This window comes from Anguilla anguilla, chromosome 13 (assembly GCF_013347855.1).
Source record: "Anguilla anguilla isolate fAngAng1 chromosome 13, fAngAng1.pri, whole genome shotgun sequence".
NCBI classification, from domain to species: Eukaryota; Metazoa; Chordata; class Actinopteri; order Anguilliformes; family Anguillidae; genus Anguilla; species Anguilla anguilla.
In genome coordinates, this window is record NC_049213.1 from 32450039 (window position 1) to 32464330 (window position 14292).

Below are 14292 nucleotides of genomic sequence, written 5' to 3' on the forward strand. Positions count from 1 at the left end.
GGCTGGAGCCAAGCTGGAAATTCCACCAGGGGTTTACTGGCTGCAGTTAGAATCCCCCTAAATGAGATTGTGATTAATCAGAAATAGTAACTGACAGTTGGTTTATTACCAAAGCACATTCTCTAAACTGGCGGGGTTATACCACATCGTATAAATAAGATTGTCTGGATATTATGTGGGTCGTTACCTCACCTTCCAAAATACACGCAGAAAATAAAAAAATCAGCAAACTGCTACTGCACATTTGATGCTGTCAAATATGTAATGTTTTCTTATGTTTATTTCGCTCTTTAAATACTATTTCAGTGTTTTTATAGTCTGGTGGGAGCAGTGTATGATCTACTGTTTACTTTAATTCTATTTTAACAGGTGAACCCCATGACTCAGCTCCCTCCTCCATGCCCCCCCCCCCCTCAAAAAAAACTCTTTCAGTCCAAGAGCAGCAACCGTATGTTTGTGTTGCAGTCTGTCTTTCAGATGAGAAGTTCTGTCGAGGTCCTGTCTAATTTATGTCATGAAAATGAAAGAGGGAAGTGTTCCCAGGTGTTCGGGGCAATTCATATCCCTGAAATTGACTGTGTAATCACCATTTTGTTTAATTGGTTGACTAGTTCTGGCACCACAAGATGGAGTATGGCAAGTCCTCTGGTGCAAAATGGTTGCCGTGCGACATGTAGGTGGATAGCTGGCGAAGCTTGGTGGTGACTGAAGCAGGAAACTGCAGGGCATCATTCATTTGTGACTTTTTCTTTGTAGGTAAAATTATTTTAATAGGTGGTTTTCAGTATTTATATGCAATAAGAATTGACCACACAGATTCCATAGAGCAACCAGATGGCCAGCTCATTCCTTCTTTTCTTCTTTCCTCCCTTCCTTCTTGTCTTCTTGCTGAAAACAGGAGGTTGTATTTGGTAAAATAAGTTTCCTCCTTTACAATTTATGAATATATCATGAAGAGGCAAAAAAAAAAACGAAATATCCATGGGCACATATTTTCCTACGCCAATTAAGTTCATGAATATTAATAAAGCACATCAAATTAGAGCATTTCAGCTTCAGGGGTAGAGTAACATAACTTGCAATGTCACAACAGAGCAGTTCATGTGGTTCATTCACACAGCTTGCAGTGACAGTCAAAGAACCACAGTTCTGAATGTTCCAGTCGAAGAACTTTAGACAGCACACCAGATGATCAAGGAACTCTCCGTCTGAATTTCGCAAAGTTCTCTGGACTTGTAGGGATGTCACAAAGAATTCCGCTATATTTCAGAACTTCTCAGAGAACGCTTATTTACATTTAACATTTGTTTCGCTTGTCAGGCATAATTGAAGCAGAGGAGTTCAACTTGGAAATGATGTTTCTCATTACAGTAGATCTAGGTATAATTTAATTTCAAGCCCTTGCACATGAAGCTCGCTGTATGTTTCGTATAATTTATTCCTCTCATTTCTTGAATTTTATTTAGTTTATTTTTCTGAAGGAAACAACAAAAGAAACATTTTTACAAACAGCAATAATCATTACCCTCAGGTTACCTATAAATTTTAAAAAATTTGAAAGTGCACTTTCAAAAAACAGTATTTATGCTAAGATTACTTCAGAATGACTATACTTGACTCTGTTTATGTTTCTCTTTTCCTTCCACAGAGAAAATGAAATCAAGCTGTAACTGTGCTGTAATCCATGGGACATATCCTACAACCATTCCATTTTTTAAAGATCTTTCTTCAGCATGTTTTTATTTCATTGAAGATAATCATTTTCAGTCATACTACCTATAAAGATTTTGTACAATTGAGGCATAGACACACACAAAGACGCACGTAAGCAAGCACACGCACAAACAGCACGGGAGCTTTGGTCTTTCAATTAGTCTATGAGAACGGGAGGAATATATATGTGTGCGTGTGTGCGTGTGTGTGTGTGTGAGAGAGAGAGAGAGAAAGAGAGAGAGAGAGAAGGAAAGAGAGAGAGAGAGAGAGAGAGAGAGAGAGAGCAATATTGGGTGTTTGGTCAGGAACCCACCTCTAAAATTAACAGGAATGTGAATTCCAACGGTCGCTGGCTTTCATGCTACGTATAAAAATAGAAAAACAAGAAAGACAAGAGGAGGAAGAAAGGGAATAGAGAATGAGGAAGAGGTAGAAAAGAGTAAGGGGAACAGAGCTGGAGATCTGGGAAGGGCAGCCACAGGCCCCGCACAGAAGAATCCACAGCCCCACGCAGAACGCACAACCACGTGGAAAACTGCACCACTGCAGCCTTCAACTGAGCTGGCCGTCTCTCACGCACACACACACACACACACACACACACACACACACGCACGCACGCACCCTACACACACGAGTCCACTGCCCCATGCGGAAAGCACAACCATGTGTAAAACTGCATCACTGCAGCCTTTTCCTGAGCTGACCGTCTCACACACACACACACGCACACACGCACACACACGCACGCACGCACACTACACACGCGAGTCCACTGCCCCATGCGGAAAGCACAACCATGTGTAAAACTGCATCACTGCAGCCTTTTCCTGAGCTGACCGTCTCTCACACACACCCACACACACACACACACACACACACACATACACACACACGCATTACACACACACACACACGCACGCACACACACGCATTACACACACACGCACACACACACACTACACATTACACACACACACACACGCACACATTACACAGACAGACACACATGTACATGCAGAAACAGGACAATGCACATGTTAACAAATGCAAACACAAATATATATCAACATATGTAAAGCTGGACACATAGTATGCACCTGGACATGTTCAGGAACACACACATACAGAAGCACTGTCATATCCACAGCCAAGCACACAAGAACAAACACAGCTGCACTTTGTAAATGTGCACTACATACAGACACTCCTGAATTCTTAGTTTATACCATTTTTCAAAGATAAATACCATTACATCTCATTTACATTACAGCCACACAGCAGATGTTCTTATCCAGAGCGACGTACAGATGTGGAGATCATTGTAACTCAAAAATGCATAAATGCATAATGAAATACCATAAAATATACACATATATACAGTATATATATGTCTATATATATCTATGTTACACAATATTGCACACTTCATAACCATATTTAGTTTAAAAATAGATGGTTACAATTTATCTAACGTTTTGTTAAGCTTACATATTTGCTTAAACATGACTCAATTATCTCCTGTTTTGTTTTCCATTCCAAATAAACCCATAAAAATTCTTCAGTCATCTTTATAAAAATAAAAACTGACATTATCTGTGCATATATAGACTTACATCCATAAACACAGAGGCAGAATACTATACAGAGGTTTGCAAAAACATACAAGCTAAAAGATAAATGACCCCAGAGCGCTACATGAAATGTCATTTGCTGAAATGAATGCGACCAGATTCATACCCAGCTAAACACCCACCTGTGGATGCCTGCAGTCAACCAAAAACAGCGGGGGCAGCCCGCTGAAGCTCACAGGACCTGCTGCTCCCTCACTTAATTTGCCATTTACAAGAAACGTCCATTTGGTCTACTTCTACTTTAGCATCCCGTCCTCCCCCCACCCACACCCCCCACCATTAGGCCCCGCTAGAAAGAAAATTCTTTTTTTTTTTTTAAAGTGCATTTAACAGTACGAAAACTAAAAAGCTTTGAAGGGCTACTGCTCTAGCAGCAGTACGAACACTTGTGTTTTTCCACACACACAGACCCACGGCTATTTCGAGAAATTTCATTTCCTGCCGATGAAACGGCTTTTAACCAAAGTTAAAAGAGCTGACATACATTAAAAAGCAGAAAGGCAGCCAAAGAATCGTGACTCCAAACTTTGTTATCAAGAAACAGAACTTAGATGCTTTCAATTTTTTTAAATGAGGTTCCACGTTATGCTTTTTGAATTACCATAACTTTATTTTAATCTATTCATTAAATCAATATTTACATTTCCTTTTAGTGTGTTTTTTTTCTCTTCTTTGAACTGATAATGATATACTTATGACAATGGTATCTGCATTATTCAACTTCAATTCTGAATATAAACAATAAAACCACAAGTGTGGTTCCATTCTTCGTTAAGTTCCATTTATCTGAGATTAGAAGGTGTATACCCAAGACAGAGTCCCAAACATGTGCCTATTGTAGCACCAACAGGTAAATAAAGTAATTTCTTACTCCTGCAGTTTGAATGGGTTGATTAACAACGTTACGGTGTGATATGAAATTTCTTTAGGCTCATGCTCCCTGTTTAATTATCAAGGTAAGCAATTGTAACATTCTGTTCAATAAAATGTTTTTAATTTTTACAAATGTTACATTTTTTCTTCCAAATGATCCCAAATGTGTTGGATGGGGTTGAGGTCAGGGCTCAGTGCAGGCCAGTCAAGTTCATCCACACCGTTCTCAATTGTAATGCTGAAACAGAAAAGGGTCTTCCCCAAACTGCAGGGGAAGCACAGACTCATGGAGAATGTGATTGTATGCTGTAATACTAATATTTGCCTTCACTGGATCCAAGGGGCCTAGCCCAAAACCCCAGACCAAGGGGTGTCCAGATACTTTTGGTCATATAGTGTACATTTATAAAATACGTGTTCAAAGGGGCAAAAATCCAAAGACAATGAGTACAAAGTTTAGACAAAAGATTTTATTGGAACAGAAAAATAAATTTCATTACAAAACAAGTCCCAACTTAAGTGTTTTTTAAACAATAAATAAAAAAAGAAATAAATATTAAATAAAGTTAACACAAAAAAATGGGCTACTCTCTTTCAGTTTGGAATATTGATTTAAATCTTGTATATATGGAAGGAGCAACCACACCATCCTGTCAAGAAAGATAATGTGTTATTACATCATATTACAACTGCAAAATTTTCAGAGGGGAAGCCACCGATGATTTTTTAAAGTGAATTTCTCATACAAAGTAACAAATGTAACTGCCCTTCAGTAAAAATCACAAAAATGTCCTCTGGCAGAGGACATTCGGACTGATACTGGGGAACAATGGGAAGTAATGAGAAACACCAAAAATCGAGATTCGCTTCTTCAAGTCCTAAAAGCTTCCAGCCATTCGCCGCGAGACAAATTTTGGGCGAACACCGGTAATTTTCAGATGGAAGGACGTAGTTTCTCAGCTCCAGGTAAGTCGCCAGATGTCTTGAACGTCAGGGCAAATAAATTATGTTTTCTGAGAGGACGTGAGCCAACAGGGTAAGTGCTTACAGAGCTTCAAGAAACCTGCAGTCTGGCTCTGATCGCATTGCATTACTTTAGACGTGGAGACCATGTAAACGTTTGCCCTCCCAAGTTTTCTAAATTAAAATATCAGAAAACTGCTTTTTTTTCCCCCTGCTCCCACAAACACAGCGGGATACAGAGGAGTGAAAGAATTCATGATCACCCCGTCAGGAAGCAGCACAGCAGGGAGCCAATGAGGACAGCCCACACCAGGGGTCTGAAGCCCACAGAAGCTCCGTTGAAGCTGAAGGTGCTCAGCTGTACACAAACACACAAACGCGGTTCGTGTTCAACACGGGCGGTCTCGTGCAGCTGAGCACCTTCGACAGCTAAGGAAGAAGGAAGAGTTTACATTTTATGATTGTAGGTAAACGTCTGTGCTGGGTTTCTTTTTTTAAGTCTCAGGTTAACAGTCCATCAGGGCTAAAAAAAAAAAAACAAAAAAAAAACAAAAACAACTGAATCTCCTCGCAACTAGCCTTACTGCCTGGTGAGTCATTGTTTAAATGATCTGCAGAATTACGAACAAACAGCTCTCGGCATAAATCAGCAAATCCCTTCAAGGCTGCAGCTTCCCAGTCTAAAAAAATAAATAAATACACAAACATGGCAAGCTCCCCAAGGCATCTGAAATCACTCCACATTCAAACTTCATCTTCCTGGGCTGCCAGAATAATAACCTATGTAGCATTTACAATCTACTCATCTTTCGCAAATCATGCTTAAAAATAAAAAGAAAACCGCGCAAGGAGAAAAGAACTGTACAACAGCTACAAAAAGGTATGTATAGCAAATATAGTCAGTTAATATTTTTAAAAAGTCTGATATATAAAAGCTTATTTTGTCCTTTTTGAGGCATTTTAATCTCCCTTTGCCATTTTATAAGTACAGTGAGTCGGGCTGAGGTCGCTAGTCGGAGTCCATAGTAGCGGGCTTCGCGGGGCCTCTTCAGTCAGTTTTCACAGGGGCGATGTTTTCGTTTCCAGTTAAGAGAACTGGACCCCGTAGCTCCGTTCCTCCCCTGCCCGGCCGGTCCACGGCCCCAGTTCAGTGCAAGAGCTGCAGCTCCGGAGAGTGCCGTCGGATTTCGGCTCACACTGCGAAGACGCTGAGCGTGCTGGTCTGGTCCTTCAGGCCCAGAATGCTGTAGGCTATTCTCTTCAGGTGTCCCGGCAACCGAACCCCGATGTTCCGAATGTCCCTGCGAGACACAGAGGGGGAGCAGAGATTTTGAGTCGCTGCCGCCGTTCGTCGAGCTCGTTACAATACACAAAACGGCAGTCAGATGTCGGACGCCACATGCGCAGTTAAAACAGACGATTTCAATTAAGGCCTTAATTGCCTAATGAGCGTTCTCCAGCCTAACCATGAATCTCAGCTGTCTGGCAAGCAAGCTCACGTTTGGGAGAACCCTAAATATTTTCTGTGTTTTTTAGGAGCGCTCCCACGCGGCCACGGACGCGGGACAGGAATTATAAAAAGGGCCCTAAAAATGACAAACGTCCCAAAGACGTTTCATGGCATTTTGGGCCATTTCTCTTGTTTGTTTCCTTATGTCTTCTACAACCCCCGGTCCTCCGGGCTTGATTTATGGGCAGTGCCATATAAAAACATTTAAATGGAAGCGAATGGGCTTTTTGCCAGAGGCAGCCGTGATCCTGCGGACCCTTTCACCTCTCCCATTTCACTTCCTCTTCAGCCTCCAGCACACGGGCCCAAAATCTCTGCACCGGGACAGGCCCGCATTGTGTCCCCTCGCCAGCCATCATTCACTCCTGTCCCATCATTCCCTGCCCAAAATCTGCTCTGCCTCTCCTAACACTTTTTAATATTGCCCCCCTCTACCCCCTTCCCCCTCCCCCCCTTTGACGTCCTGATAGCAGCAACATTGGAGAACAGGGCCCAGGGCAAGGAGGGAGGGCAGAGGGGAAGAGATGGTGGGATGGGGGGGGGGGGGGGGGGGCGACAAAAGGACAGAAGTCAGGGTGGGAAAGAGTGAAGACAGGAAGGAGGAAGGAAGAGAGACACGTGGGAAGCAGGAGGGAAAGAGTGGAGGAGGACAAATGAGGTGAGAGAGAGAGGACGCAGGAGGGAGGTGGAGAAAGACAAAAGACCTTCCTACACATTGCCCTTTAAAAGTTCATTGTATCTATTCATAATGCTGCGCTCAAATACAACTCTTCAGCTTGTCTGGCCTCCATTTTGTCTGAGCAGCAATGAGGTGGTTTGAAAAAACAATTAGTTTTTTTTTTTTTTAAATCACATCACCGAGGCAATGTTACCCTCCTCGGGGGAATCTAATCCTTGTCCAGTGAAATTAGACAGGGAAGAAAAGCGTTTTAACGCCACCCAATTCATTTAACATGAACTGGTGTGCTAACAGCATTTGACACATTTACACTCACACACACACTCACACACACACACACGCACACACACTCACAGACACACACTCACAGACACACACACGCACACACACTCACAGACACACACTCACAGAGACACACACTCAATCTAATAGGAGCAAACAGCATGAATTCGCCGACCCAGTGAAAATCTAATCGGAAAACTAATGTAAAACAAATTATTCTATTTTCTCCGTTTTCCTAAAGAAATGCAGTTGAGCCATTTAAAACAGCGCACCTGTTCTGCCTGAGTATGTGATGCAAAACAAAGTAGATACACACAAGCCTCATAAATCTGGGCCTGGTCCAGTTCACTAATCATTTTCTCCCTTAACAGCTTTATTTAGGAGGAAACAATAAAAAATATTCACTAGAACTAACTTCAGCTCTTTGAAGAGGCCAGGTGTTTCCAGTCATATTTCATGACTCGTGTGTATACTAAACAGGATGTGAGCAGGGGTGGGTTTTTAAGTCACTTTTTTGTGGCCTCTGGTTCTAGCTGGGGCCATTCCTGAGGAATGCGGTACGAGGTCAGGCGGCTCTGGCAGCGACGCCTCTGAGGAAGAGCGCGGGGGGCGTTCCTGGCTGTACTCACTCGTTCTTCATCTGCAGAACCTGCTCCATGGAGGTGACGCCCGCCCGGGCGAAGTTCTCGCTGTACTGGCTCATCTTGATGGACTCCAGCCATTCCGACACCGACCTGAAGGGGGAGCCGTCAGAGCCGCTGGTGCTGGGCAGGCGGATGGACACGCTGAGGAGCAGGAGAGCGAAATCACAGTCAGCCCCGTCACTGAATTCTCTCCTGACTTTGTGTACATAAAAACCAGTCATCTGCTCTCTCTCTCCCTCGATATATGCACACTCATGCACGCAAACACACACAAATGCACAAAAGCACACTCATACATGCAGGCAAGCGCTCACACGCGAGCACACACACACACACACACCCACCCACAGCTGGTCGAAAAAACACTGCAGTGCTCCTGGGGCACTGGCCACAGCCTTGGCTGGCATCACACGGAATCACATTTTCACAGAAATAAATGGTTCTCAGGGCTCTGGAAACACAAATAAACTTGGCACGCTGGCTTGGCCATTTTTTATTTTTGCTCTGTCCTCTGGCGTAGTTACTAATGGCAGGAAAGTCATATTTCCAGTAATCCTGTCAGAGCAAACGCAGGACCCAAAGAACCAGAGAGTGACAGCTCACACGTAAACACACGTTCACCCTTTCCACCTCCAGGTTAACCCTTTCATAGCCAAGTCAGCGGAGACTGCCGGGCACTGAAAGAGCAAGCGTGCCCCTTATCCTGGCTCTGGAAACTTCTGCTGTTCACTCCAGAGGACGACCAACCCTCAGCGGCCAGAGGACTATTTGAAATTTGGACTGACTGAGACCCACCAAGTGACCCGTTAGCAAGAGCGTAATAGGCTCAGGTGTGGAAATATCAAACGGCGCCTTGGAGCGCTACCACAGAGCACCGCCCTGTGTACACACATCTACGCCCGCGCCTTCGTTTCCGCTCCTCGCCCCCCTGCCCCATCCACCCCCCCCCACCTTCCCCCCCCACCCGAGAGGCCTCGCGGGAGCGTCCCTTACCGGGGGTCGAAGTCGGCGATGGTCTTGAGCGACTCGGGGCTCCGCAGCAGCTTGTCCAGCAGGCTGACGATGTCGGCGAAGCGCGGCCGCTTGGACCGGTCCTGGAGCCAGCACTGCAGCATCAGCTGGTACACCGTCGACGGGCAGTCCATGGGCGCCGGCAGCCGGAAGGCCTCGTTGATGGCCTTCATCACCTGGGAGGGAGACGAGGGAGGGAGCGTCACGCCTCGCGTCACGTGGCCAAGCTCTAGTCCCACCTCTTCCCACTTTCTCGCTACGTCGGCGCTACCGTGGCGACGGCTGATCAAAAGGACCCCGGCGGACAGGAGTGGGGGCATGTTGCGCGCCTGGTACTACTTTTTTGCTGAGTCGCACCTGCCCGCGTGATAACAGGCTTTGTGTCTCACGGGCCGGGGGTGGGGGGGGGTCGGCGGGGGGCAGGCAGTCTGGCTGCGAGCGAGCTGGTAATGGCGCCAGGCCCGTTAATGTGTTTACATAACATGTGGACACAGCCAGTGACCGCTGGACACAAAAGGCCCCAGCCCAGCAGCTGGGAGACTGGGAGCAGAGGAATGCTGGGCGCCAGCGGACCTGTTTGCCCGCCGCCTTCACTTCATTTTATTTTTTATTTCACCTTCATTTCATCAGGCAAGCCATTAAGAACAAATTCTTATTTGCAATGGCGGCCTGGCAAGCGACAGAAGCCACTTAAGGGAAGGGGGTTCACTCTGGTGGCCCTTCACACGCTCAGAGAGGTGACGGGAAGTGGGTCTAATTTCGGGCCTTTTCGGCACCCCGCGAGGCTAAGCTAAGTGCACAGCCCAGACGTACTGGCCTCTGCGCAGGCAGCCCAAACTGGGCCGTGTGGTTTCGGGACCCGGGCCTCACCTCGTGGTTGCTCATGTCCCAGTAGGGCCTCTCGCCGAAGGCCATGACCTCCCACATGACGATGCCGAAGCTCCAGACGTCGCTGGCCGAGGTGAACTTCCTGTACGCGATGGCCTCCGGAGCCGTCCAGCGGATGGGGATCTTTCCTCCCTGGGGGGGGGGGGGGGGGGGGACACAAAAATTTCAGATAAACAGACATGGACGCTTTGAAAAGGCTGCCAGGAAGAGCAACCTTCTGGCAAAAGGCATTTTGTCCCGATTTTACAAACAAATTTAAGGCCTCTGTTCTTGTCTCACAACCTCTTTAGCTTCAGTGGCTTTCAAATCGACACGTTATGATCATTTCAAGAAATAAAAAAACAACTACTTCATTCATTTTTTCCACAAGTTATATGACAACTGAACCCCAAAAACCTATGACCTATGACAGTTCCCCTTGCCCTACGGCAGACTCACGCTGGTGGTGTAGGTTCCCTCGGGGTCGTCCTCCAGCACGCGGGACAGCCCGAAATCGGACACCTTGCACTCCATGTTGCTGTTGACCAGGATGTTGCGGGCGGCCAGGTCGCGGTGCACGTAGCTCATGTCGGAGAGGTACTTCATGCCCGCAGCGATGCCACGCAGCATGCCCACCAGCTGGTACGAGGTCAACTCCCCGTCGTGATCCTACGCAGAGGGACACACACGAGATCACGTCGGTGAATCAAAACGCACTGGTGTCCGATACCGTCCGAGAGATCCACAGTGTTTTAGAGAGTGCTGGGGTTCTACGCCAGAGCCATTCAACTAACAGTGACTGATTAGTGAACAACAATCTGCCATTAAAGGGTCCGCTTGAGTGACTAAGACAACTATGAGTGAGGATGAGGAGCCCATAGACCTCTAGTCTGAACTAGAGGTGGGCAGCAGTGTAGTATAATTGGGTAAGGAACTGGTCTTGTAACCTAAAGGTCGCAGGTTCGATTCCCGGGTAGGACACTGCCGGTGTACCCTTGAGCAAGGTACTTAACCTGCATTGCTTCAGTACATATCCAGCTGTATAAATGGATGCAATGTGAAAGCTATGTAAAAGTTGTGTAAGTCGCTCTGGATAAGAGGGTCTGCTAAATGCCTGTAATGTAGTGTAACAACTGATCCAATGCGTACAGGCTTCCCCTTCTCATGGCTTTTCCCCATTATCAGATTCCTCACTCATCCCCGCCATCTTATGCACCACATTCACAGCCGTTTCCTGTATCAGGGGCACGCGGGCATGGTACCTACCTTCAGGTAGTTGTCCAGAGCCCCGTTTTCCATGTACTCCGTGATGATCATGGCGTGCTTGACTGAAAGGGGAAAGAAAGACGTAGTTTAGCCCACCAATCACCAGCAGGCGCCTGAGCAACTGACCAGAAATCAACCAATGAACAGATGACAAGCTGAATGCGAGAGGATAGACGGGAGAGGATTGACGGTCGCCGGTGCACGGGGGGGTGTGGGGCGGGCGGAACGGACGTCAAAAAGGGGGCGCTTACACTTGGTGACGACGCCCTCCAGGCGGATGATGTTCTGGTGGGAGAACTGTCCCATGATGCTCGCCTCGCTCAGGAAGTCCTGCCGCTGCTTCTCCGTGTAGCCCGGCTTCAGCGTCTTAACGGCCACCGCCACCTCCTTGCGCCCCGGGGCCTTCAGCACCCCGCGGTAGACCTCCCCAAACTCGCCTGCAGGGCGGCGACACCAAGGACATGCAAGGTCAAGCAAGCGTTCATGAAATCAACTTGTTTAAAAAATGTAGTCACAAGTAGTTATGGATGGATCTGCTATTAGGGGTTAATAATTAGAGAGACTTTGGGATGTGAAAAACACTAGTCTTGGTCTTTGTTTTTTTTTTGTTGTTTTTTTTCGGAGGGTGCATGGGAATTATTAGCCAAACCGTCTGGTCTGAAAGATGTTTATATGTAAATTAAATCTCCCCTCCTGAAAAGCTCCATCGTTTTCCTAAAAATAACAAATATTGGTAACTGAAACAAAGACAAACAGTGAATGTCTGTCTGAAACACAAATAACCCGCATAGCAGAGCATGACCAGACAGGACAGCATGGAATTATAGGTATATAAATCCCAGTTTTGACTAGCAGCGTTTGATCCTTGAATTTTTTTACTCTAAAAAAATGTACTACCATGCTAATACAAGTTTAAATGGGTTTTGGAAAGAATCTAATCAGCTTGACCAGAACAGCGCTTTGGAATATTGCCCTGAGCTAAGCATGTCAGATAATACTGTACTTCAAGACTTGAAGGCAACAAGTAAAAAAAAAAATTTTTTTAAAAGAGGGAACAAATATTTCTCCCCTCCAATCAGAATTGGACGGGTGTAACAGAGTCAGAAGTTAAACACTCTACTCCTTAAACGCCCCTAAAACTCACCAGCTCCGATGACCTTTTGCTTGACCACATGACTCGGGTGAATCTCGCTGGCAAACTTGAGGACGGCCGTGTTGGGGTCCTCGTACGTGTGGGGGTCAACGTAGGTCTTCAGGGGCTTCAGTTGCTCTGGAGGTGCGAGGGAGGGCAGGGAGAATCATTAACGGCTGCTCAGAGAGAAGGCGAGACGCATCGTCACGGACCGAACGCCGGCTCACCTGAGCTGGAGAAGTAGGTGTCCTCCGGACCCTGACGGGCGTGAGGGTTCCTCCTCCTGTCAGGGCGAAGAAAAAAAAAATGGTTTTATTCATAAGTCATTCATTCTCCACTCTGCGTTCACAAGCGCCATTTTACAGTACGATTATCACAATCCTATTCATGTGTTTAAAACAAAAAAGAAGAGTATTCTGAGTAGCCTCGGAACACTTAAACCTTTCCTTGTGTGACTATAATTGGAAATCGGGTTTAAGCGATATATAGAAACTGAAAGCTTTTATTGTCCCCCCCCCCTCCTCTGAAGAGTCAGAGAGCTGGGCGAGCTCGCTGGGTTCTGGGGCGGGCTGATAAAAAGGGGTGGCCGCGCCCCCCCCCCCCCCCCCCCCCCAGCCGTGACCACGGCGGCACTATCGCGGACAGACGGCGATAACGGAGGGCAGGGTCACCTTTGCAGCAACTCGAGGGGGTGGGGGGAGTGGGGGGGGGGGGGGAACGAGCTGCCGCCTTTCATCTACAAACAATGCGTCCTACTGATTCATTTCCCCTTAGCCGCGCCGCTTGCTAAAGTATAGTTATTGGGCAATGACAGGTTGCATTAAAACACCCACTCTTCTTCCTGAGGCTGAGGAAATGTGTACCGATAAAGGGGGAAAAAATGGGGCGGGGGGGGGGGCATTTAAGACAGGACAATGGAAAGAAATAAGGAAAGAAAAAGAGAAAAGGGGGGAAAGAGAGGAGGGGGTCAGCAAAGGGAAGAGGGGATGCATAAATTAGACGTGAGAGAGAGAGAGAGGGTAAGAGAGGTAGAGAAAAAAATGAAAAAAAAGCTCCCATCGCAGTCAAGAATTTTCAACATTACTATACAGTATGGTGTGTAATGGATACTGTATATTAACAGAGGAAAATTTGTTACCTAGTGTCATTGTCCGTGTATGTAGTATCTGGTTTGCATTTCCAATATATTTACGTGGAATACTGCTTAATTTAAATTCCAATCACTGAGTGCAGGAGAAAGACGCAAAGGACAGAAAAGGAGAGGAGACAAAGTGGCAACTGACCGTCTGTGAAGCAGCAGGATCACCACGACAACCAGCAGCATGACTCCTCCCCCCCCCACGGCCCCCATGATGATGGGCGTTGACGTTTGGGCCTCCACTGTAACACATGAGCAACAGAGTCAGGCGTCTCCGACACAGCGGTGCACGCACACGCACACGCACACGCACACGCACACGCACACGCACACGCACACGCACACGCACACGCACACGCACACACACACACACACACACGCGCACACGCACATGCACGCACACGCACACACGCACACGCACACGCACACACGCACACGCACACGCACACACACGCACACACGCACGCACACGCACCAAAGTGCACGCTATAGGAATTTCAAGTACAGTCTTCAAAAATATAAAGTCCAATACACAAGTTTATATAGTTTTCAGAGACAAAGAACTGCTCTTCCAGCCTAT

The 14292-nt window shown here is 46.6% G+C and overlaps 1 protein-coding gene across 1 annotated transcript in view; it reads right to left on the bottom strand.

Moving 5' to 3' along the window:
* Positions 1–4670: 4670 nt before the first annotated feature.
* LOC118210531 (ephrin type-A receptor 2-like) overlaps positions 4671–14292 on the bottom strand; it is a 29671-nt gene continuing 20049 nt past the window's right edge. The window contains exons 8-17 of the mRNA XM_035386788.1: positions 13858–13954; positions 12802–12857; positions 12587–12712; positions 11694–11879; positions 11443–11504; positions 10636–10845; positions 10180–10329; positions 9292–9485; positions 8284–8439; positions 4671–6484 (exon numbers count right to left, since the gene is read on the bottom strand). Of these exons, the coding sequence (XP_035242679.1) occupies positions 6376–6484; positions 8284–8439; positions 9292–9485; positions 10180–10329; positions 10636–10845; positions 11443–11504; positions 11694–11879; positions 12587–12712; positions 12802–12857; positions 13858–13954 (1346 nt within the window). The 3' untranslated portion in view covers positions 4671–6375. The remainder of the gene's footprint in view (positions 6485–8283; positions 8440–9291; positions 9486–10179; positions 10330–10635; positions 10846–11442; positions 11505–11693; positions 11880–12586; positions 12713–12801; positions 12858–13857; positions 13955–14292) is intronic.